Raw genomic sequence first — 27139 nt, forward strand, 5'->3', positions numbered from 1 at the left:
AACTAGACACATGCGCAAAGCAGAATGATCTCAGAGAGATTTAAAGACAATTTTCAGGAGGGACTCTCATGTTTCGAGGCAGAATCTTGGAGAAAACCTGACGCTGTGTGTGTTTAGTGTTGGTAGAAGTACCATCTGATGGCCAGTTAAATACACAGCCAAACACCAATTATCCACCAACAAAATCCCCAAGCAGCCAGACACACTCTCTCAATAACTGCCATGGAAATGGAGTTACCATCCACCGTCCTTGACTTGCCCTTGGACAGCCAGTCTTCAAGCTTCATCCCAGTCTGCCTTTCTAAATGATGAGTCACAGCCCGGACGAGCTCCTATTGGCTAATGGTTTCACGATGTCACCGTGACGAGTCATCACCGTCACAAATACTGCTGATTTAATTTACTCTTATGATCTGACTCTTCCCAGCACCCAGAAGGAAATATGGGGGAGTGGGGGGGGCACTTAGCAAAAAGGAGAACTGTGCTTTTTTTAAAACAATGTATAATATTAAAAATCCTTGTCATCCTAGTTCGACACATACTTGGAGGTCCATCAAGGACAGAAAGAGCACATTTTTCCCCCCTATCCGATTATTTATTGGGTAATTAATTATTTGATTGATCTTTAACGACATTGGGAATATCATGTAACATTTATTTGGCCAGAATCAAATCCGGGATGTTAAATTTTATAGTCAGTATGGCACCTCCCAAATTCCTCTTAAGTCGTGAATCATTTCCTCTGTTTGTGTGGACTTCTCATCATTATAAATCTAAATCCTCCTTGTTTTCTTTGCCCTATTGTCTTTTCTGACTTCAGACATTGAGGCTACTTCATCAGATTAGGAGGATAAGAAACATTCAAATCTCTTTTGTGAGGAGCCATGTGAAAGGAATTTGTGTTTCCTTGCAATTAAAGGCATGGGGTGATTCAGCACTGTGAACATCCTTATAAACAACAGCAACCCTGCAGACACCAACTCTGTCAACGTCCATCACGTCTGCCTGAGGTGCAGTTTAAATAACCAGAAGTAATGCTGCATTTAAAAATATTTAATAATATTTCTCCCGCTACACAGGGTAATTCTCAGACGTCTCCATTACTTAGCAGACATGTGGAGATAGGAAGCAATCACATTAGGTCTTTCAGAAAGCGAGGGATGGCCGAGCAGGATGCTAAAGAGATTAGAAAATGAAAAATGAAAATGGTTAATAAAGTTCTCTCCTCTCTAACTCCAAATGTTTATATGAGCTGACAGTCTCCTGCACTCCACGGGTAAGAGATGGAGAGATTTGGGAATAATGTTATTACAGTCGCTGCTGCTCCGTTTCTATCTGCGCCTCCTGAGCTACGCACTTGACAAATAAACACAGTTTGCATTGATTCTCATGTATCTCCTGCGAACATCACCCGTAGATAAACAAGTCAGAAGCAAATCAGGAATCAGGGCGAGCACTGCAGGGTGTTGAACGAGCTGGATTTAGCATGGGTTCAAATGTGAATTGTTATCTCTTTTCAGACACTGGATGTGAAAAAATAGACAGCGCAATCCAAATATACCCCAAGAAGAGGGAGATGTGTCTTGTTTTATGCCCAAAAAAGGCAGCAAGACACCCCTTTTAGTCTGAGCCCAGAGATTGGCTCATTAGTTGCCACGGCGATGAATAAAAGATGATATGTCTAGAGATGAGGGTACTTCCTGGGGGAGTCGTCTGGGGTCTGAAACCATGAATAAACACTTTGGTCTCCCCCTCTGCTTCTTCACTAACATGTGGCACGATGTTAAAGTTGCCTCCTTGTGATTTCACATTTTTCTTGATGCTGCGAACGGACCCTTGTGTTCCTCATGCCAGCGGGGGTAATCCCGTGAGGGTAAAGTCAGACAGCTCATGCCGATACTTGTAAATCAGCAAGGACTCATTCATTTTTCATTGATTCACAAACATTCAGGGGGCTCCGTTGCCGCCCCAGGCTTTTTCTTTTAAGTCGGACAGATTCAAAGCCGCAGCAATGCAATAACACACATTTAAGAGCAATCATAACTACTTATTACATAACTTATTTACTTTCAAGTCCAGTTTATTTGCACTCCTAATGTGAAATGAGGAAACTTTTCTGCTTTTATTTGTCTTAGTCTCCACATAATGAGCAATTTAAAGCTAGCACAGACTCCCAGACAGCTCTGTGTGATGCATAATACATGTCTGTCTGTCACAATAATATCCTTTATGCTTCACCTGAGAAACAGAGACAAAGAACGAGAGACTGAAGTGTTAACCAGAAAATGTAATAAAATGTAAGATGATGAGGAGGAGGACGATGTGCTTTTAATTTAAACACTGTCCTGTTCTACTTGTAGTCTGTGCCTGTTTGCTGTTAACTATATCAATAAACAAAGAAGGGTTCCAAGGATGAATTGATAAGTTGTTTGGCATAAAACACACAGAAAAACTGTCAGTTTTATGGGGTTTTTAAAGGAATTGTTGCATTTTTTTTGTGTTTTTATGATTCCTGGTTTCACAAAAACTGTCTTAGAAGACAGAATGACTGATTTAAGAAATGTGGTAACCATTTTCAGACCAAATATTCAATTAATTGAGAAAGTATTTAGCAGGTCAATATCTAATGCAAATAATCTTTTTTTGCAGCCAAAAAGTAGATAATATTTTCTTAATTTAAAGCTTTTATGTGAAAACTGTGTAAAGATGTGGTTTGTTTAAAGCTGCGTTTATTGGTTGTAAGTAGAACTGTAACCACACGCAGTACAGTAACATGTAAATGTGTTATTTTTATTTTTGCATAGGCAGTGGCCATGGAAACAGGCTTCAGGCCTATTTACCCCCTCATTTAAATAAACATGTACACCCACAGACAGTGCAATGCGCAAATGCAGCTCACCGGAATACTGTAAATTATATGAGCATGCATATTTATACAGTACCTGGATCCTGCCCTGTAGATATGTACTTGTGGGGTTACAAGTGGCTTAACATGTGCAGACATTAACTGAGGAACCAATTATAGAAACGTATTGTTCAAGTTGTTTTATCATCAGAAATGCTAAACACTAATGCATGATTATGCTGCTTTTCTCAGGTTCATGATGTAACTTTAATATTTGGCTTTTAATGTGTTAGTTTTCAAAACAGGCAACTTTGGGTCACATTCTTGAGTTTAAGGAGATTTTGATGGACAAGTTCATTCCTTCTGACATTTTATAAACAGACAAATATATACAATAAAGGATCTCAAACTATCTTGAATCCTCATTTCAGATCTGGCGAAAAATCTATTTCTGAACCAGTTTATCTCACATTCATTTTCCCAACTCGTGCTCTCACTCTTGACCTTCTTTGGCCTCTTTCACAGAAGCATTAGTGTGTATAAGACTTCCTTGCAGAATGTTTACACACTGGACATGACAGCTCTTGAGAGGCCGGTCTGCATTAAAGATGGAATTTATGGAAGTTGTTCTCCTTGCGGGAATCTTATGGCTTTGTTTACACTGGCTATGAATCCTAGGAATTTGAATCAGAAGAAGCATGTCAAGATCGACCTTTCCTGCACATAAACTATGGCACCAATATCTATCTCTTTAGAAGATGTTCTACTTCCTATGGCCAGTCATTTCCTCCTCTCACAACGGTCACACATCTTTCATAAATCCTCTTGACTCTCTTTGCATCCCAACTAGAGAAACAGGAATCCTGCCTTCTGCTGCCCTCTCTCTTCCTCTGGTCTTCATTATGTCTCCTCTTTTCTCCTTAATGTATCCTCCATCTTTGTCTCCCTTTCATCATGTCAGATATTTTGTCTTCTCCCTCTTTCCTCTTATTTTCACAAACTCGGTCTGGTCTTGATCTCCTTCCCCATCTTTTCCTTTCTTCTTTTTTTGACATTTTCTCTCACGCTTGCTCTGTGTTTCCTCACTTTTTTCCCTCCTCATAGCCTGAGGAACAGGAAGTTTCCACGTCCCAACCTGAGCTCACCGTGTAGGCGCGCGTTCTCTGCACTTGCGCATTCCCTCACACACACATATTTTTATGCCGACCTTGCTCCCATGGGAGACCCTGCCTGTTTGAGTTATTTCAGAGTTTATGTTTAAAGAGGACAGCCTGAGGAATCTCTCTGTCTCTCTGTTTTCTTTCATGTCAGTGCTCCTCCGTGAGCTTTGACTGGGCTGAAGGGGATGAGGGAGGTAACCAGGGAGGATTTCTTAGCGGTGCAAATGTTGCCGTTTGATTTCTTAGACTTTGGCGCTCACAAACGGCAAACATGAAGAAGTACCAGGACACTTAAAACTGGGAATCACTCAATTCAAGATTTAAGAACAAGGGAAACTGGAGGTCCTTTTACCAGCTCATGTAAGGACTGAAATTATGCTTTGTTTCATGCCGAAGACAAAATATCTAATTTCTTTGGCATTCAGTGTGAAAAAACGTGCAAATTTCTTTTGGAAAAGAGTGAATCTTAATTGTTTTTTATATTTACTGTGTCTGTATGTGTGTTACAGACTGAATGTGACCTGGAAAAGGGCTTGGAGATGAGGAAGTGGGTCCTGTCTGGGATCTTGGCCACCGAGGAAACATACCTCAGTCATCTGGAGGCACTACTGCTTGTGAGAACACACAAACATACATACATACATACACACTATGTATAGCCACAATGTATGGTGTAAAGTAATTAGCAGTAGGCCGATTGACTTGGCAAATTGAACAGTAAGTATGGGATTTAATTACAGACTCCTCACACTTAATTTAATTTACTGCCTTTTAGATGCATCTGCAAAATGTAAATGGAACATAGTAACAAGATCGTTTGTTATTTGCTGACTGGCTTGCTGTAGATTAAAAACCACACTAATCAATTTGAAATTGTACACGCACTTGATTTATCAGGTGGCCAGAAACTACCAAATGAATCCTTATATTCTCAGTGTCTTTTGGATGTGTAAATATAAAACTATTTACCATAAGAACTCAACTTCTTGTTACTTATACAACGAAGCCATTTCAGTTGTTAATCTGACCAGCTAGAACTGCTGCACAAGTAAAAACGAGTCTTAAAGTTGACCAACAAATGCTTTAATGTCTGATTAAAGCTCAGATGCCCTTCAAATGCCACTTTGTCATCTCCACTGTTTGTTCCTCTCAGCCGATGAAGCCTCTGAAGGCCGCAGCTACGACGTCGCAGCCTGTGCTCACTGTGGCTCAGATAGAAACCATCTTCTTCAAAGTGCCTGAGCTCTACGAGATCCACCGGGAGTTCTACGATGGACTTCTGCCCCGCGTCCAGCAGTGGAGCCACCACCAGAGAGTCGGGGACCTCTTCCAGAAACTGGTGAGCAAAAAAGAAAGATAGATCGAAGCCTTGTAGTTGAAGTGTCTTTACCCTTGATGGCAGGTGTAACCTTGCTCTTAATAGAAGGGATGACATTGTGCACTCAAAAAAGCATATTTGAAGAGACCTGTGGCAGTAATAATTTCAGAAGCAGAAGCTATCAGCATAATTCAATAAACCAATACTAGAAATGTAGATTTGATTTCATACTGATGCTCTTCTTTAGCAATTTATATTTAGACAAATTGAATCTGAATCCTCCCTTTCTTCCTGTTTCCTCCTCAACAGCCACTTGCTTACTTTTTTTCCCTCCAGTAGTTTATGCCGAGGAGGATGTCAAGGCCAATTGACACTGAGTCTGTTTAATCATTTTCACAATGGGTCAATTAACCCACAATGACTCATTTGTTATTTCTCTACAATATACGACTCCTCTCCCACTAGTGTTTCTCTCTCTCCCCCTCTCTCAAACTTATGCTTGAACACACACACACACACACAGAGGGAGGTGCGGCCATGTTTCACAATGCCTCCTTTCTGCCCCAGGCAGCTGAGGCCATCACTGTACTGTGTGCTTTGTGTCTCGAAGAAGCTGCTATAAATACGAACCCCTCTCTCTCTCTCACACACACACACACACACACACACACACACACACACACACACACACACACACACACACACACACACACACACACACACACACACACACACACACACACACACACACACACACACACACACACACACATTTACTAACTCAGGAGACTCAACTTGAGGCTTTGCTACAATATTAGGATTTATATTGTATCTCTCAATGTCAAGGAGGCGGACTCAGATCAAATATTTTCTTTAAAAGCTTCTCTAGAGTTCTGTTCCTACTTGAAACTATTACATTTTACAGAACTCCCCCCTGAAGAGGTGATTAAAACTGCTGGTCATGGATAAAAATTAAATATTAAGCAGAGTGATCGTACAATGTTCCCACACATACCTGCACACCATTTCTGCTCCATCTCCCCCCTCTCTCCAGACATTAGTTAATGGAAGTCAGCAGGAGAAGACGCTTAGTCCACAGAAAGGGGGGAAAAAGAGAAATACTACATGACAGTTGGGAGGGGTAGGGAGAGATTAGATGAGAGTAGAGGAGGTGATACAGGCGAGGGACTGGGGGAGGGAGGATGAGAGTGGATTTTTAGGCTGCTGCTACTCTGATAGAGCTGTCTCACCATGACTCTAATATCTGCTAGGAGTGCAGACGGGTTTAGAAATCATAAAACATCAGAACAAGGACGGCGAGAGACAGGGAGAAAAGAGGAAGAGGCAAAGCGTCGCTGACAGGTTATGAGCATGAGTGTCAGAGAGAAGTGTTTGAAGGCTGGAAATAGGGCTAAATCACACTTTCGCTTTTCATACCATCACACTTCATACAAAGTGGAAAAGTGAAGGTTTTACATCATGAGGACAGACAGGCAAACTGATAAACTTGCTTTGGAGGTTGCTCTTCAGAGATGGAGGACCAAGAAAAACCTGACTTTGTGAATTTATAGAAGAATGATCCTTCGCTAGTCCAAACTCCACAATCCACAAAATGATCTTTGCTCTGTTGAATGACCACGTTTCTTTAAGGTCTATACCATTGAACAACATTTCATTGACTGAATGACTACTACTCTCCAAACAGCCTTGATGTCCCCCTGGTTGTTTATCAAATTGAATCACAACCATCTACCAAAATTGTTTTAGCAATGCTAGCTGCATTGCTTGGCTGGAAATGTCTGGCTTTTTTTTTTTTTTTTTGTCCACAATTTGACAGTTAATTAACTGAATTATCTCTAAAACAATCAATTACTTGGAGTACACTTCATCCTGTGAAATTTCTTAACATATGCTAGACAGGTCAGCACCAAATGTTGCTTTGACAATGTCCCATGTCCATTAGCCTCAGCACATCTTAGCATGCTCATATGCTAATATTATCTTAGCATGCTGATATGCTAAATTCATATTAGCATGCTGATATGCTAAATTCATATTAGCATGCTAATACGCTACATTTCAATGAACAGGGTAAATATTATCCCTACTAAACATCAGTATCTTAACATCTTCATTGCAAGCATACTAGCATGTGGATGTTAGCTCACAGCATCACTGTACAGCCTCACAGGGCTGCCATCAAAACTGTTGCCTCCAATGAAAGGGGCTTAACCTTTCAATTTCTGTCCATTCATATCATTATATCATTGTAGACTAAACAGCCTTTTTTCCCTGTCACAAAATATCCCAGTCTGGTAAAACTCCCTTTTTAAAAAAAGTGGCTAAATCCAGCCTTCTCGTATAATGGCCGTAGTCTGTCACGAGGCTGTTTTCTTAATGTTGTTTTCCGCTGAGGATTACACACATACTCTCTCACAGGACAAATCCCGAACTGAGAAATCCAAACACCCAAGCATTTTCTTTCATCACCCAAAGCCACTTTCTACCATGATACTGGAGCTGCAGACGCACACTCAGTAAGCCTTCACGGCGTTGTGTGCGGCTCTGTGGATGTGGCTGGCAGACATCCGGGCTTTCTGTTCTCTCCACAGTCAAACTGTCACGCTCTGAATGGCCTCCACTGCGCTACAGATTGTGTGGCCCAGGGCACGGCACAGGATTGCAGGATTGTGAAAATTGCTTTTCTCCTCGCCTTCCTCCTTATTTACTCAAGTTCTGGTGTGTGGATAGTTGTAAAAAAGCACTGTATATCCATTATGGAGTTATTTTGCTGCCTGAAATTCAGGACGGAGTGTATAAAAAAACACAAATTATGACATGAGGCACTACTTTCATTCACGTATGTTTTCTGGGCTTCTGTAAAGGTCTACCGTACACACACTGTAGATGACCGCAACAACATCACCATCATCAAGTGTCAACAACGTTCAGAAAACTTGTGACTTCACATTCCTGGCAGAATTGAATCTCACACCTCCCCATGATAGTGAAGATCAGGGCATATTAGGAAGGTCATGCCTAAACAGGGATGAATGAGGTCAGTTTGAGACCAGAATAACCGTGACTTGTATATGCGTTAAAGTCCTTAACTTGTAGACCACTTCTAATCAAGTTATAAAGTGCTTCCCACAAGGCAACAATTAAAATACAACAATAAAATCACTAACTTAGCCTCAGTCCAAGTCTGATTTGTTGCGACGTGGGTCTCGTTTCCCTATCAGTATCTAGTAACATTCTTCAGACTTGATGGCTGTTTACGAAGTTGTTGTCAGCTTCAGGTAATTCCAAAACCACACAGATTTCCCATCTCCCAATGTTAAAGAAAGAGAAAGACTATTGTTTATTTACCCCATGTTTAGTATCCAAAATTGTTTAGGTTCATCCTTGGCCAATGAGGAACCCTTTAACCAAGTTTCATGAAAAACAAGCTAATTGTTTCTACCAAACAGACAAACCAAGCTGGAAACATAGCAAGTTATAACAGGCAGAAATTTAGACAGGTTGGTAAACTAACCTCCATGATAAGAGAACAAAGAAAAATATGTTAAACCTTTTACACTAACTGTCAATTAAATGCATCCATTATAGTTAACGGACTGGACCGTACTGTTAAGTGTACTAAAAACTCATTTTTGGTTCAACCTCCAAATAAAGTGGATGGATAATCTGTCTTAACTGTTGGCTTGTTTACAAGCTGTCTGACCATGAGACCGCTCGTTTCTCACCCTGTCTACTTCCATCAGAGCTGGGATCCATGATCTCAGAGATGAGTAAATTACTTTCATAACAGATAGAACTGCCAAGTACTTCTAGTACAACGTACTTGAATAACCCAAGTTGTTAAACCTAGATTCACCTTTAAACTTTGACTCCTTGAAAAGGACAGTCATCTGCCCAAATTACTTCAAATCCACCCAGGCTCTTATGGAGCTAAGATATAACAATATGATTTCATAAAGAGTTCTAAAGGTGATAAACAACACCTCAGGAAAGATTTTCTGAGGTGTTGTGTGTTATTTCGTGAAGTCTTTGTGTGCATGCATGGCTATCGACATAACACACAAAGCCCATCTCCACTGTCCTCCGCTGGCTTTTGTTCAGGAGAATTGATTGTCCTTTTGTTCGCCGTTGAGATGGATCGCAGCGCTGGCAGGCAGCATTTGGTGGAGTTTTATTCAGCCATCCAGTTTCCTAAACGTGCTGTCATAGCCTCCGTTACACCAGCCAATAATTACTCACCCCGGCACAGTGTAAGTCCCGCCAGTTGCCAGGACAACGGGCCCGGCTGCGAGGTGCACCGTGGTAACGTGCTGTTGTTGGGACCGTGATCTACGTCTTTCCTTTGCTGGTTGTGTTGCTGGATTGTCTGCAAGTCCTGTACACTGTCAAAAGCAGCTGAATGGGTTGAATCTCCGATGAACTTTCACAGATTATACATTGCTCTGCTGTAATGTAGCATTCTCAAAGTCACACTGAGAAGGTTAAGTTGGACTTTATATTGTCTATTGCAAAGATTTGTCGATTTCTAGAGGTTTTATTTTTCAAACAAGTAAACTTATCTGAAGGAAATGAAGTTCCAGCTGTGTTCATCATCATTAGTGTTGCCAGATTTCATTCTTCCGCATCAGTAGTACACATGTAAATGAAATTAACCTTGATGACAATTTCCCATTCGCTCCGTTTGCTGGACCAGAAATTTGAAGCGTTTTACACATTTGCTATAAGCAGTCTTCTCATGCAGGTAAAAAAGCATAATCCTTATAAACTGGAAAGTGAGAAAATAATCCTGCTTAGTGATAGTAACTGTTCTGTGATGTTCCTTCTCTTTTGTTCTTTACGCACAAAATAATGCCAAAGTTCTTGCATTTTCCTTTTCCTTTTTTGTTATTTAGATAATCCAGAAGTAACACAGAATAAATCACATTACTTTAAGCCTGTTGAAAGTAAATACCTTAGCTTATACTAAGTTTGTCAAATATTGTTTTGCATCAGAGAAACTAAACAGATATAAGACAGCTAGGCATGCGCTGTTACTCCCTGTGACTGATGTTCAAGTATGTGTAAAGTAACATAAGGGCTGCAGTTTGTATGGAGTTAGGAAATGAAGTGGTGACAATTAGGATAAGGAAGTAGTGAAGAGGACTATTGAGTTTGTGTGTAAAACTGTTTTTATGGGTTTCATTGCTCTTACTTTCTTTACAATGAACTGCTCTGTCTGAGAGTAGGCTATGCTGTACACAAGCTATTTTTAGGAGCTCACACAGGGTTTACTGTCACTGTCATTTTTATTTTATTTTTTTAAGTGCAGGCAGAACAATCTCTATACAAATGACAGTCCCTGACAAGCATCTCTTTTACTTTGAATATGTTTAATTAATGGTATTTAAAACATCCCTCCTCTGTTTCTCTCCCTACATCAGGCCAGCCAGCTTGGAGTTTACCGAGCGTTTGTGGACAACTATGAGCTGGCTGTTGAGACGGCGGAGAAGTGCTGCCAGGCCAACACACAGTTTGCTGAAATCTCTGAGGTAAGAAGAAGAAGAAAGGAAAAAACGGTTAACAACACCAAACCGAAACATAAATATTTTTTGAAAGCTATACCATAGATGTGGGGAGAAGAATTGGGGGGATAAGTTACTGTTCTAGCGACAACCTCAAAGCTGTTGCAGGAGTTAAAGCTGCTCAGTTATGGGATCCTTTTACCACCGTGTAAAATCAGTCAGTCAGACTCTTAAGCCCCTACATACCAGCAAATTATCCAATTGTTTGTTCTTTTTATGATGTTTGGAGCAAAGCTGTATCTAATTTAGATGAAAGTTAGTGAACGTTAGGTTGGGCTTTGGTCACAGGAGTGATATTCACCATCACATTACACAAAAAAGTGTGTTGAAGTCCCATAATCCATGCCTATTGCATCCTCTTCCTGCACACGTTTTAGTTTATATGCACATTTTCTTTCATATAATCATATAAGAGGCATTGACTAATGCTGTTCACCACTACTACAGCACATTTAGCTTAAAATCATTGACTCGTGTAATATAATTTAGCATGTTGTGATACTGGAAATCAGTATGATAGCAGATAGTAGATATAGTGTTTCTAATACAGTTACGTTTATGTTACCATGAGACAGTTGGTCTTTTGTAGCTGTATACATATTTTAACAAGAAAATCTAAACTATAACCATCCTGCTGCAGCTGAACACTGAACCGAACATATAAAGGCAATCTTACCTGGTCACAATAAAATGACAACGAATATATAACTGACTCTCATTATACCCCCACGCATCTTTTAGCATTTCCCTGCATTCAAATTTGCATGTTTTCCTGAATATTTTTATACAAATGCTACCAGAGGCAGATATTTGTGTGTCATTATTCAGTGTGTATGAATTAAATGAGGGGAAATGCTTGAGGATGGTTGCTTGGTCTTTTTCTCCTTGAAAATCTGAGCTAACTCACCTACACAGAGCGGAGATGAGCCTTGACAGCGTAACAAATCTGGTCATTTATCTTTTCCCCAAACACAAGTTGCCAACAGCTTTCATGGGCTCAGAACAATTTCTTTTATCAAACACAAACTAGATTTTGGTTTCTCATGCCTCTAAGGTAGTTTTGGAGGCTGATGTAACAACATTGACCCTGGTTTTAAACTGATCCACATTCCCAGCAGTGTTATATTAAATTGTGAGAGTTCAAACAACATTACAGCTGTTTTCATACATGTGGGGATGTTTCTAGTTGTCCAACAGCTACAAAAATAGTTAAAGATGCAGCTTTTAAAAAATAGTTTTCAACACTATGAAAGTTGCACATGGCGGGGGGCTTATTTAAACTACTATATATAACAAACGTGCACCTACAGCAAACCGGTTGAGCTCTTTTTCGTATACATTATTTTAAAATGTTTCAAGCAGTCTCCGGGACACCATCAGTCTTCGTCAATGTTTTATGAGGTCTACCAGTTAGCGTTGAGCTGGTGTCTGCATGCAGGATGGGGAATTCATCATGGAGGGTTGTTAATGGCCTGCGTAATGATGCATGACTCTCAGCCATCTGAGCAAGATGGTGGGGGGAAAAGCTGCTGAGGATGGCATAATTAATTTGCAAGTGGATGACCTCAGTGCCACAGCAAGGATGGTAACCTCAATATGTGTTCATATGGCGGAGACATACCAAACATGGTTTTTTAAAACCTGTGTCTCCAAACAGAACCTGAAGGTGAGGAGCCCAAAGGACTCTAAGGACCAGACGGCCAAGAACTCTCTAGAAGGTCAGTCATATCATGCTGGTGTTTTATTAATTGCATTTATAACAACAGCTTGTTTGAATGCATAATTATAGAAAATGAAAGTAACAATTCAGTGACAATGTATCTTCTTTCTCATGTTCAGCGCTGCTTTATAAACCAGTGGACAGAGTGACTCGCAGCACTTTGGTACTTCATGTAAGTAAGAGCTAAAGCAGCAATACATCTCAATAGTGTCTCATCACACATTGAGGAGCTGTAATATTTTAGTAGTGGCCTCCTACAAATAAACCCCAACATTGTAAGAATATACCATTATGTTTTGTTTTTTTTACTTCCGGTCTCAAATTACCTTTTTCAGAAACTATAAAACATTTTCTCCATTAATACCCAACCCAAGTCTCTATACAGAAATACTGTAAATACATTTGTAATGGTCATTTGTATTAGATATGTGACAAATAAGACACATACTATCTGACTGTTAATTTTACCATTTACTGTTAGTATTCAGGTCTTAGTTTGTTGTATTGATGAAAAACTAATACCCCTTTACCATACTGTTTTCAGCAGAGGTGTCATTTAGACTGCACGTGTATAGTAATACATACAGTGTATACTGAATACGTGGTCTTTAACCTGCACTAAGTCAATATTTTTCCTTCTCCACTGTTCAACAGGACTTGCTCAAACACACGCCCACCAGCCACCCGGATCACCCGCTCCTGCAGGACGCCCTGCGGATCTCCCAGAACTTCCTGTCCAGCATCAACGAGGAGTCGACGCCCCGACGGCAGTCCATGACTGTCAAGAAGGGAGAGGTGAGAGTTTTACTCAACACCAACCAGGTGGTCCTCATTCTGGCACTCAGCCTTTTAATCAGCATGCTCTTCTTCAATTAGTTGATGTGAAAAATGGTATATTACTTTGGGTGTACTCTGTTAGTGCACCAAATCAAATAGACTGGGGTTTTTTTACTGGTTAGTTGTGGGTTGCAGCGTGTTTATTGCACATTGTGTTGTATCTTTTAAGGTTGTCATTTTATAGTATATCTAACAACATCCCTTAGAGCAAATAACAGCATATCAAAATCTGATTCATACCGTCTGTCCCTTTACTAAATTTGACATTCACTGAAATAAGACTCAATCCTCTTTTCTCCACAGAGAGGTGTTAGCAGTTATTTTTTCATAATTTTAACCCTTTCCTGCCCTAATGTTGAGCATGATGATGTCATAACCCCGCCCCCAAAATGACCATGGATTTGCTGCCAATTGAGTGAACAGGAGCCGCCAATCTGCAGCCTAAAGCAGAGCCCATGCCCTTATATGGTCATACAGGGTTGCCTAGCTGAGGCTGCTTCTCTGTTTGCTCGGTGTCTCTCTTGTGGCCTCCCATCTCCCCTAACACAAACACACACACATAACCCACCCCCCACAGTCTCTTGTCATCCCCGGAGATGACTTGACGCACATGAATGGACGCCTCTTGATTTATAGCTTGCGTGACACTGCCATACATAATGCCTTGTAATGAGCCACCGGTCCTCTCTAACTGGCAGATACCAAGTTAATTATTCATAAATGAAGGGTTTGGAGAGAACGAGCAAAAAAAAAACTGTGCGGGCTCCTCCCTCTGCTCACAGGGGGGTCATTACTGCACCCCTTTCCACACACAAACACACTCTCTGTTCCATTCACTCGCTCTCTTTCTCTTGTGTGCCTTTGAACATGCGCACACACCCGGACACACACATTTACCCTCCTATATGTACCCGCAGGCCCCAGTTCCACCTAAGTCCATCTAGACCTTCACACCAGCCATCAAATATTTATTGTGGATACATGAAAGCTGCACATTGAAATCAATGGGGCTCATTACTGTATATCTTACCTTGGCGTATATAGCATGCCTGAGGTTTTTATCCACATTTCATCACCTGAGCTGCAACATGTATCTAACATTTATTCCTGTTAACTGTTGACAAACATACATCTGGTTATACAATGTGTAGGACGATGCTTTTAGACGGAGAGATCACTTCAGCCAAGAATAAAACTTAGAGAGGGTGTGTTTTTTATGCTGCTTTCATATGTGTTTATAGGATTCATTACACCCTCACCCACTCTACTGATTCTGTTTCTCTGACCTCAACACGATGTCTGTACACATTAACATCATTACAGTCCTGTTTCTGAGCCTTCAGATGTCCAAAAAGGAACTCAGGTCTTTGATCGGGTTGATTGTTTAACTTAGTAAAGGAGTTACCCGTATTATCCTTTGTTCATGTGATGCCAAAACAAATTTGATGAGTGCAGGATTAGGTGAACTGACATTGATTTAATTAAATCAATCAGTTTTACACAATGAATGATTGTTATTTCTGATCTTCTTTTGAATGTAACTGATTTGTAAAAAGCTTTGCCTCAGTATATTTGCAACATTGCTGTATCAGCCATTTCCGTGGCTACATCTCGGATGGCCACTTGCGATCTGGCACCAGTTAGCTGCAATTTCATAGAGTTTGACACGCATAAGCATCCGCAACATGGCAAAAATAGAAACGAAACAGTACAGGCGGAGAGCAGATCGAGTAACCGCAAAACACTTCATACTTTGTATAAGTTGCAATAGTTTGTAGGATAATTCTACTCATTGCGCCCTGTAGCAGCTGCTACAACAATCATAAATGTCAAAGGAACAGTAAGTCTATAAACATTAGCATGGTGTTGATCTATTGCTGTCTAAGTAAGAACAACACTGACTGTATGGGTGCGTCGTTAACACTTTTGCAACGCCAAGGCTGATTATAGCCAAAAATATTCAGATAGATGTGATAGTATAGGAAAAAGGCCACGTGCTCATTAAAGATCTGACCTGAAATTGTGTTGAGGGAGCACTGAAGTGTCACTCCATGTGTACACACTAGTGAGTAACCTGTGGTCGGTTCAGTGGAGGAATGCAGCAGCACAAGTGGCTTTTGAGAGGCCCTGAGAGGCCATGAGACGAGGGGAGGGGACAAACAGAAGCTGCTTGATTAAAATGCAAATGACTGCGCTGCCTAAATCTCAATTCCCCTCCTCGCTCTGTTCTGTTTGCCTGTGGGAGACATGTGCTCCTGATGTGACTGTTTGTGTGTGTATTTTCATTCTCTGTCTATCTTCCTTGACACAAACTGGTCCCCTTATACACACGTTGTTTCAAACACACACGCACACAGAAAACGCACAGGCGCAGCGCAGAGAAGCCCCTTCAAGTGGGCGTTCTAAAAATAAACACATATCTTTTGTAAATTCATGCCATTACTCGCGCACACGCTTTCAGAAGGCTCCTCCAGGAGGTGGTCAATATTTAATCTGTGTTCTGTGCAGTCAGCGCACTCTGCTTCACATCGCCTCTGCTTCCATGTTGGTGCTGCTGATGCTCCGGTCAGCTATTATGAGAATGGAGAAAGTCACATTTCTCCTACTGGCTGTTAAATATTGTGAAAATGTCATCTGATGCGCTGAGACAGCTCGTATTTTCCCCCAGTTGCAGAGCAAAGCAGCAGTGTAAGCACATTTTTAAATGCATCAGATTCCTGATATAGGAATGATCATTAACTGGAATATGTGTCTGCAACCAAAGATAAAAACAATGAACATTGATTAAATGAGAGAAAAAAAAGTGTCTGCAGGCATTCAACGAGTGTGTTAAACCTTTTATTCAGCGTTTAAATAACACGTCTGTTGAGATCAGCATTATTAAGGCTATTCTTTTTTCTGTCCTGTTACAAATGAGTTTTTTTTAACTCAGATTTAATGGAGCCAAAACCCTTTGTTAAGGGCTTTTTATTGGCAGAATTGGATGTGCAGGTTATATAAATGCCTTTGTGTCGCAGCAATTTAGTGGCCAGTCTTGCTTTATCCCTTCAAATAAATTCACATTCACTCCCACACAGTACGAATCCTGTAAATCCTTAATCTAGCTGTTATCCCTCCCTTTATGTTATCTCTTTTTATCATAGGATCAATGAGGAGGATTATCACAGAAGCTTGATGGTCAGCGTAGTTTCCTAGTTGGTCATTAGAAGTCCAGTTTACTTACCTGAATATTAAGTCTAATCCAATACAAACATTAGCATAAGTAGTTTGTTTTTTAGTCCATAGTAATCCAACAATATATACTTTCTGTTCCATATTAAGGGGATACAATTCTTAGTTTGCAGTGTTCTCTTTATACAATCCGTAGAAAGAAATTATAATTAAAAAGTATCTTGACGCTAGATTTTGGAAAGAGGAGAAACACAGCTGCACAGGCCTCTGTGGGCTGAATGCTACACACCCAACATCACAGCTAGGTGTGGTCAGGTGTGGTCCCTCGTAATGTGACCACAGCCAACTGGTGATGTAGGGTGGTACCATGGTGCCATGCTACATCAGTGCTGCACAGGCTGTGGGAAAATTATGTTGCCACCACTAGTTGGACTGCCAGGATTACAAAGCCAAAGATGAAAGAGGAGAATACTAGTAATTATAGAAGTTTAGTTTAGGTCCAACAGTAGTTTAAATCTAGGAGAAACCATTCTGTTCTTCATAGCCTCCATTAGGTTTACATTTTGCCACTTCTCTGTTGAGATATCTTACATTTTTCTAGTTTCATTTGTGCCAAATATGATTTGGTTTATGACAAAACATCTGCTAAACTGATGACATGCCCCTTCAACCTCAACTGTATTTGGTTTTCAGTGTTATTTATTAAGTGTTTAATGCTAACAGCCAGATGGTGACAATGGTAACATGACGATTGTTAAATATCAACACGTTAACACTGACATCCTAAGCCTGTTAGCTTGCTGCTGTTAGCTTTTGGTTGAAAGCGCTGCTGTGCTAGCCAGGCTTTGGAGTCATAGTTTTTTCACCATATCTGTTTATACATTTCATATGAAAGTTTAATCCCTACATGATGTATACTATATGTAATTGGCAACAGATTAAATGCCCTTTTAACCTCAAATCTGTGATGATGTTACTGCGCCCAATTGGATCACACTGATGGTGCATCTGTGCTTTTAATATACATGGCAATATAGCTTAAGCTCCTACTCATTCCTTCAGTTTAATGTTGTATATGAGGAACTAAACAAAGCGAAGCACTGTGACCAATATCTTATTCTACTTTTGTACAGTACTTGTTATATTTATAGACCAACATGACAGCATGCAGACTGATGGGAGTAACGCAAGATGGGGCCTTGTTTTCTATTCTAGCTAAAGAATATCCTCAGGGGTACTATAGTACATGTGGAGTCTTTTCATAGATGTTCTGTTCTTGTGGCATCGAACTCCAAAAGTAACACAAGGATGGAGATGGAATTTATAGTAAATACTTTCCAGCAATTTCATCAAATCTCAGACTGTCAAACATCCAAAACTGTAGCCTACCAGGAAATGAGACGAGTTGTTGCCTGACAGCTGTAGCACCTCAGAATCCACGAGAGAAATATGCCATATACACAGAAAGCCACTCATCTGGAAGTTATCTATCACAGGTCGTCATCATTGCAGGCCTCATTATCTAGCTAGTAATGAATAGTTGTATTCCCTGCTGGGAAATAGATTTTTATTAGATCCTTATTGCGGGGATAAGAACCTATTTGTAATCTGCTGAGGGATCTTCATGTGTGCTTGCATGTGCATATGCATAAAGAAGCACCTTAACAACAGATGACTGCAGTGGAGCTGTGTCACATGGTTTGGTATCTACAGTCTGAAACTGCGGCATGACATCAGGATCCCTTTTTTCCTGCGTCTTCTCTTTAAGCCTTTTAGTTTCCTTGTGATATACTCTTAGGCTCTGTCTGACTTTGTCTCCCTCTCCATCACAAAGTAGCGTTAATACCGAGTGACACAGCATGATCCTCGTCTTTGCCAGCAGATGTCTGGTCAGGTTTTTTAAGCACAAAAAAACGATTCTACCTGACCATCAGTTCCACTCCCGTGTGCTCTGGTGGTGACAATAGGGATGCAATTTGGTTCTCAATAAGTCAATGTTCTTTGCACCTCAAGTGGTTTTTTTTTAACTATCTGTGCCTACTCTTTAATTTTTTGTAACTTTGAACAGAAACATTCAAATTGATTTGTCCCCAGGAATGTTTTTAAAATGTTTTTAAATCAATTAGTACATGAAAGAAGGATATTAATAAAGTCTTTTCAATGCTGTATCCTATTTTTCTCTTTGCCCGGTGAGTTAAAAAGCTAAATTAAACAATCACAATTTATTTTACGCTCAGGCAAAAAGTAAAACTGGTGTTATTAGCGTGTAAAGGTGGATGGTTTACTACTCAGTGGTGGTTTGGTATGTCTTTGCTCAGTTATTGTTCTAAGTCCATTCTTGTAAATGTGTGTTCTTATTTGGAAAATGACATTACTGCCCCCTTTTGGCAAATGACAGTAGTACACATCTCATTATGTAGTCTGACATCAGCGATTCCCAGGCTGCCATTACCTCATTCATTCCTCTAGAACCTGGGCATTGATGATTATGCTGGTAAAAGACAAAAGCATTGTCAGGCGATTAGTTTAGTCCATGCAATATGCACATTCCTCCAAACATTGTGAGGGTTATAATTGGGTTATTATTCAATAAACATTAATAGGTTACACATGAGCATCGTCAGTGATGATTAAGTAAAGCGGACATTTTTTGGGATGAAGCACAAAATAAAACCAAAATCCTGTCACCCTCCTCACACCTTCAATCGTTTTTTTGCTTGTCTTCTCTTGTCGTGTTTTTGAGGACTCGTTTGGTGGGCAGAGAAGACAAGGAATAAAGATTTGTGATGCAGCAACAATACAAAAGCTCCGTACATCCACATATTGTGAAATAGTTACTGACCCTCTACAGTTTTAATCTATGCTAATTATTTTGTGCAAAAAAAACTATGTATATTACCTTTTTAGGTGCAATTATCCACGATGGATCATGTACGAGTTAAAAAGGAATCATGCTAATCTGTACAACATTTTGAGTGTTTTAATATTTGTCTTTTACTTTCTTGAATTTTGAACAGTGACAGTACAGTTTCCCTGGGGTAGGTCCATTAGGCTTTACTGATCACCGGTGTTGTGTGTGTGGTTGCTTTAGAACCGGCAGCTTCTGAAGGACAGCTTCATGGTGGAGCTGGTGGAGGGAGCCAGGAAGCTGCGGCACGTCTTCCTCTTCTCAGATCTGCTGCTCTGCGCCAAGTTGAAGAAACAGATCGGAGGGTAAGGGATGGGGGAATACACTAAAAAACATATATTACCATATTATGAAATGTTCTGTCATTATAGTTTAATATTTATTTTAAGATCCCATTGTTAACTGAGTTTCAGAAGGTTTTTGAAAATGTTCAGAGAGTTAAATAGAAACCTCTTTGCTTATCAACCATCTAAATGTTTATAGAATATTCATGTTAGTATCAGTTATTTTAAGCCTCATGCTTTTTATTTCCAACATAAAACCAGCACTTTAATTTAGAGTTTGCAAAAGAATACTTGTTTTTTCTTCATAAACAGTTAACCTTTGAACCACCTTTATCAATCCGCTCATATTTTCATACCTCCATCCCCTCTCTTTTTTCCTCCACTGCAGTAAAAACCAACAGTATGACAGTAAGTGGTACATCCCCCTGACCGAGCTGACCTTCCAGGGGCCCGAGGAAGCAGAGCCACTCACTATCCCACAGGTCCCCGATGAAGAGCTGGATGCCATGAAGGTCAAGATCTCACACCTCCGCAGTGAGATTCAGAGAGAGAAGGTAGACACTGCTTTATCAACATATGTCTACTTTTCTGTTGTCACCATGGTAGAAATGATTGAATTACCTTAGGATACAAATGTAAACATATGATGATCAGGTTTCAGATCACAAACGTACACAAGGTCACACAGGTCATTTTCACCTCTGTGTTTTCAGAGAGCAAACAAGGGCTCAAAAGTCATCGACCGTCTGAGAAAGAAGCTGTCCGAGCAGGAGTCAATGCTCCTCCTAACGTCTCCGAGCTTGCCCATTAGAGTCTACAACAAGAACGGCAAGGTGAGGACATTCTCCACCTTCATCATTGTTTCTTAACCCCATCACCCTCCTCCTACTGCTCCCCTGTACGCTCCTCTTCTCTGTAATCTTTCTGTCCTTCTCATTTTGGTCATCATCTGCTTTATTCCCAGGACAATATCCATTACATTACATTGCATTGTATTTAGCCAAGGATTGTATCCAAAGTGATTTACAATAAGTGCATTCATAGTCTTTCTGCTATTCTAATATCATGCAATATAATTTAATATAAAGGAAAAATAAGATGTGTGTATGATTTCCATTTGTTTTGTTAGTATGAGAAATGTGCTGTATGAAATGTTATATATGTGGAAGTTAGCTGGAAAAGAATGCATGAGTACAGACATTTAATTGTTATATTGTATATGTGCACAGATGACGCATGCCTGCCTCTCCTCATATTAATTGAGGATGAAATAACAGTATGTTCGTGTTTATTTTCAGAGTTACAGTTTCCTGATTTCGTCCGACTATGAGCGCGCAGAGTGGAGGGAGATAATGAAGGAACAGCAGAAGAAATGTAAGTGTCCTAGAAATGTCATTTTTTATTTTGTTTGTTAAGAACATCCTAGGCACTTGAAAGTTATAAAGCTAAATGTGGCCACTACTAATCCGAGAGCCTTGAGATTAAGAAAGCAAGACAGACACACAGTATCATTTACAAGCAACGTTTACTGTCTTCCCTTAAGGTTTGAAAACGTCCTCCTTGACCTCCATGGAGCTGCAAATGCTGACCAGCTCCTGTGTCAAACTGCAGACTGTACATCACATCCCACTTAGCATCAATAAAGAAGGTAAGGTTTTTACATTTGTTTTCAACACTCAAATGTGGCTTACTGAAAAAGAGTAGATGATTCTGTATTTCTTATTAATGTCCTGATAAAAATGATTATGATTAATAACTGTGATTTAAATGAGGGTAGAAAGTAGGCAGAGGTTTAGGCAGTGTTTTTTTTTTTCTGTACAGGGCCATTTTTATCCCTTCCTTCCGTGTATGATTTGGTTCCAAAACAAACATGGATCTGCATGCTTTTCTAATCCCCTCTCGCTGACTTTTTTTTCGTTCTCTCTCTGCCCGCTGACTGTTTTTCCAGAGGATGAATCCCCCGGTCTCCACGGGTTCCTGAATGTAATCGTCCACTCGGCCTCCGGCCTCAAACAGAGCTTGAGTGAGTCACTCCCCTTTAGCATTCATGCACACAGATAATCAGACAAAATGAAAACTAGAGAACAGTGCTTTATTTTTAGTTTCTGGACATGTTTGGGAGTTAGTGTTTTATCTTTTGAAATGTACATCTGCTTTAACATCTGTATGAAACATTGTGACACTTCAATGTGATTCATTCCTATTTGGCATTCTGGGGATAACATCCAACATTAAGTCAGTTCTGCTACTGAAATACATTCACAAACTACAGTACACTTCTATAGCGTCCCTATCTTTTCAACCCTCTCTTTCAGATCTCTACTGCACAATGGAGGTGGATTCCTTTGGCTTCTTTTCAAATAAAGCCAAGACGAGAGTGTATCGATACACTACTGAACCCAAATGGAACGAGGTATGAGAGAATAGCACATTATAAATATGTGACTCTGTAGATTTACTGTTTGTAATGTCACGGCAGAGTCTCTCTAGATGATACAAGGATCAATTATCAAAGTCAATGGTGAAAAACTTAATTAATCAATCTTGATCTCTGCATTATACAAAGAATGTGGAAAAGGTCAAAGTAATACAATTGCAAACAAAAATAATTTATGAAATCAGTATCCCCAAGAGTTGATCACATAAAAAAACAATATAAATATGAAATAATAGCTACAAATGTTCTTTGTAAAGAGCGGGTTTTTTTCAGATAATTGACTTTTTTCATATTTCACACTCATCTCAGTGTTTGTGGAGCATCCATTTTAACAAAAACAACTTACTTACATTGTGTAGTCGCCACAAAAAAGGACAGTAGAAGACAAAGGTGAAATCTATACTTTTTAGACAATGCATCTGACAGATCTGCTTTCCTTCTTCTAGAATAATATGCCGTCTAGTTTCCACAGTTCAAATACCAGATCTTAACTGAGCACACAAATGATAAAATAACTCTCTGTTGTATTAAGTTCTTTGTAAAAATCTTCAACTTCAGTTTAGTCCAAATATTTTCCGCCCACTGCCTTTTTACCTTTTGTCAGTTTCAAATCCTTTAGATATAAAAATGTAATTGGTTCCTACACAGATTGGTTCAATGTCATATATCTTTTATTGGAAAAACATTTCAAAACATGTTCAAACCAACATAGACATACATACATACATACAAACATATATATGCACATCTGCTGCTCGTCACGCATCAGACATCTGGTCTTGTAATCAGTTAGCTGTACATCTCTTAGTAACCCCTGCAAACGTATAGCAAAAACATACATGTATGTATACTGCAGATGTATGCAAGCAAGCACAAATACACCCACATGAATGCATTAACGACACAGCTGCATGTTAGAGGTCAACCTAACAGAGGAGAGCTTTGAGACACAATCAGTGAATCTGTTCATCTTCGGCACAGTTTTTTTTTTTTTCCATCGTGGACCCAAAGATTCTTTGCTCAGCAAAGTGGAAATAATATCAGCTAATGAGGGGCTGCTGGTGATGACTCACATCTGTCCAAATGTTAAGTGAACCAACACAGTTAGGGCCCCAGAACGATGTTCAAAACATATGCAGAGCGCTCCCGAACATAATTACAGGGAACTATGGTCGGCTGTGTGGTGGGATGTATGAACTAAAATGCAGGGTGTATGCGGATTTTTCTTTTTGAGGTATATTGCCATTCTTGTTGTTATTCCTGTCTCTATTGGTGTCATTGTACTTAATCCTTGAACATTTTTGTAGCATATTCTTACAAATGTTTTTTTTTCTTCCCCTAAGGAGTTTGAGATCGACCTGGAGGGCTCTCAGACCCTGAGGCTGCTCTGCTACGAGAAGTGTTACAACAAGACCAAGCAGAACAAAGAGGATGGAGAGAGCACAGACCGCATCATGGGGAAAGGACAGATCCAAGTATGTCATGACGTCAAACCCCCACCTCACCACCTCACCCCCATCCTTTCAGCAGACCAACCATGACTCATTACTGATAGGCTGTTATGTCACCACAGCTGCCACAAAGCATGAAATCCATATTATTGCTCAATGAACAACTTAAACTGAGCATGATGTTTAAAAAAGCAGCTGATTAGATGAATAACCCATAATGTAATGGATGGGTGGTGATTGGTTGAATTGAAAGAAATGTCTTAGGATGTGTACAATGACACAAGCTTTTTTTGTCATGCTGCCAGGTTTAGATGTTTAAAATATGACTCACTCACAGGCCAGGGTTTACACTGATTATTGAGTAAGCAATGCCATCCCGCACAAATTGTATCAAAACTATAGGATGCTTTGTCTGTAAAGTCCGAAAATCCTGATGAATCCGTGAAGAAAACCCAGACGCTGTCCTCTGCAGACTGGCTGATCGCAGGCGGATAGAACATCTAGATAGCAGGTGATTGTGTTGCCAAGACGACGGCAGTCTGCAGGACAATGCCAAGTGTCACTCAGGAGATCAACAAAGAGAAAGCAAAGATACAGAAAGATCTAGTCGTAAAAAACAGTCTGTTCTTTGTTGCACTTCATGGAAAAACATCCATCCCTTGCTCCCCCTCAAACAGCATGATAGGTGTGTGTGGGTTTGTTCGAGTGTGTGCGATCATACACTGCTGACACACACAAAAGGATCTCTTTCGGTGTCTGGAAGAGGTGTAATGACTTGTTTTGTGTTGTTTGTCAACAAACGTTGAAACAAAAATCTAGGATAATGGTAAAATACAAAACCATTCAGCGAACTTTTTTATGAGACAATTGAAATGTCATAATCACAGCAGCCTGTATCCTGAACACTTTGTTTAAATTGCAGTAGCCGTCTTCACTACGACTACACTAGTTCTCTGCAGTTACAGTCTCATGCTCCACCTGGTGGCTCCTCTGGTAATCCTGTGGCATGATTGCTTTCTGACAGATGATGTCATTCCAAACAAAACACCCAGGGTGGTGAGAAAGTTGCTCTGCAGGATTTTCATAAATCCAGGGCAGGAAAAATACCGCTCACGTCTTCAGTAGAACAACATAATATAATAAACACATAGCACATGCATATCCAGGTGATATTAAACTATCATTCACCTGCCCTAAATGCGTTTCCCACACATGTAAGGATAATAGATTTTGAATGGTAATTTCTCTTTGTTCTCATCCGTATGTTTTTGTACTCTTTATTGCCTTATGCATCTGTGACTCTATTTCTGTTTACCCTTTTGGTAGCTCATTTGCAATCAAATAACATGTTATTACACTTAAATCCATCCTTCATACCTAAAAATGTTCAGTCCTATATAGTTATAAAGATTTATATTGTCTGGTAATTTAAAATTGGTATCTATTTTGTACGTAGTTACACAAATACAGAGAGAAGGGGAACATTAATGTAGTTGTTCACTATTACCAATTACTAACGGAAAATACATTTATTATTTTATGTTTGTTCAAATCTTTCCTTTCTCCAAAATTCAAATACATCTTAATCTACATTATATTATACATTCAGGAAATATTTACATGTTTCCATTTATATTTACTGTAGAAATTAACTTTTTATTTAGCGTTCCTTAACTACGGTTGCACCATTTATGTTTAAAGCTGTGATTTATCCAAAAATGTCTTAACACAGCGCAGGGTCTGCTAATCTTTCGACTGATAAAGACTATGAAAGATATATTCATATTTGTGGGGGGCAAAAACTTCAGGTTTTTTAACGTTTTATCAGAAAGCAAAATGGGCTTTGCTGTTATTCTGTGTCGGTAAACGGCTCTCACCAAATGAGAGAGAGTTATGAGAAACATGATCCAGCCTCGCACGCAACCAGATGGGGCTTAGCCCAGGTAAACATACTGTATACTGTGTGTGTGTGTGTGTGTGTGTATGTTGTGTCAGATGTGTGTTTAAGTACTCAGATATGGCATGGCATATGGTCTCCATACAATCAATGTGTGTTTGGATGGGAATTTATACTCTGTTCACACAAAAGAGATTTATCATCTTTATGAAACCACAGTAAAGGGAGTTACAACAAAACCGTCTTAGAAAACATTCCACTGGAGAGAAGATTTGTACTGCTGTTGTAAATAAACCTTAAGGCACTGCTGTTGACATAATTGAGCCGTACATAAGTAGGACAACAGTATGTAAAGATAATATAATATTCACAAAGTAAGTAAACATAAAAAATGCATGTAGCTGTGGTTCATGAGAAAATAGTCATCCATTGCCTATACAAATATGTACAGTATGTTATTTCTTTCTAACCCTCTTTGGCTTAATAACTACAGTTAAAAGTAAATTACAACAGATAGTTAGGTAGCCTTTATTTAATCATGGGAAAACTGATTGAGATCAAGACTCTCTTTCACAATGGTACCTTGCATATACATAATAAATAAGTGTTAAAATGTACATTATCTTACAAAACATAGATACAGCACAAACTCCAAATGTTAAACCATTTTGCATTTCCCACCGGATGAGGAAGAGAATACTTTATATCACATATTATTTAATGTACTTCAAGTAGAAGTAGTACATCTCAATATTAGAATCAAGTATTAACTATAGCTGTCGATAAGTGTAGTGGACTTAAGGAGTGAATGTTGCCTCTAAAATGTAGTTGAATAGAAGAAGGAACTGTATATTTTCCTTAAGGCCATCACTGGATTAAGTGTACATACTGATTGGGTACATGGGTTATTCTAACCACCACAAATGGAAGGTGAACCACACTGATCACCCAGCATGATCCCCGACCATTTGAAATGATACAATAACAGCTTAGTAATGATTATCTCAAAGAATCAATTGTGTGGATCTGCTTGAATATTTTCTAACTTCAAATGAAATATCATTAATGCTTATTTGTATTGTTGTTGTGTCGCCTCTTCTAGCTTGACCCTGCATCTCTCCAAGGCAAAGACTGGCAGAGAACGGTTATTCCAATGAACGGGGTGAGTATGTCACATTGTTGTAATTGCTTTCCTGTATTAAAACATCAGTTGTACTCAGGTGTAACTCTAGCTCCAATACAGCCTTACATTTATGTTATAGTAGCACACAGCATTAAGGACGTGGCTCAGCAGTTAATTTGAGTCTACATCTGGCTTTTAACATGGCAGGATTTCCTCAAGATCATGGAAAGCCGTTGCAGATGGCTCGTAACAACCTGTTTTAACGTTGAGCTCTTTTTTCCTGTGTCAGATCGAGGTTAAACTTTCAATAAAGTTCACCACCCGAGAGTTCAGCCTGCAGAGGATGCCCTCACGGAAACCAATGGGCGTGTTCGGAGTCAAGATCTCCACCGTGACCAAGTGAGTT

At 39.7% G+C, this 27139-nt stretch overlaps 1 protein-coding gene across 1 annotated transcript in view; it reads left to right on the plus strand.

The window, feature by feature from the left end:
* Window positions 1-27139, plus strand: part of bcr (BCR activator of RhoGEF and GTPase) — a 77274-nt gene that overhangs the window by 44109 nt on the left and 6026 nt on the right. Inside the window, exons 3-18 of the mRNA XM_063889926.1 lie at window positions 4515-4619; window positions 5159-5344; window positions 10765-10872; window positions 12563-12623; window positions 12745-12797; window positions 13280-13420; window positions 19725-19846; window positions 20214-20379; window positions 20539-20658; window positions 21124-21199; window positions 21369-21473; window positions 21774-21848; window positions 22141-22238; window positions 23606-23737; window positions 26713-26772; window positions 27023-27132. Coding sequence (XP_063745996.1) covers window positions 4515-4619; window positions 5159-5344; window positions 10765-10872; window positions 12563-12623; window positions 12745-12797; window positions 13280-13420; window positions 19725-19846; window positions 20214-20379; window positions 20539-20658; window positions 21124-21199; window positions 21369-21473; window positions 21774-21848; window positions 22141-22238; window positions 23606-23737; window positions 26713-26772; window positions 27023-27132 — 1718 coding nt within the window. The remainder of the gene's footprint in view (window positions 1-4514; window positions 4620-5158; window positions 5345-10764; window positions 10873-12562; window positions 12624-12744; window positions 12798-13279; window positions 13421-19724; window positions 19847-20213; window positions 20380-20538; window positions 20659-21123; window positions 21200-21368; window positions 21474-21773; window positions 21849-22140; window positions 22239-23605; window positions 23738-26712; window positions 26773-27022; window positions 27133-27139) is intronic.

The sequence above is a fragment of the Eleginops maclovinus genome, chromosome 8 (genome assembly GCF_036324505.1).
Source record: "Eleginops maclovinus isolate JMC-PN-2008 ecotype Puerto Natales chromosome 8, JC_Emac_rtc_rv5, whole genome shotgun sequence".
NCBI classification, from domain to species: Eukaryota; Metazoa; Chordata; class Actinopteri; order Perciformes; family Eleginopidae; genus Eleginops; species Eleginops maclovinus.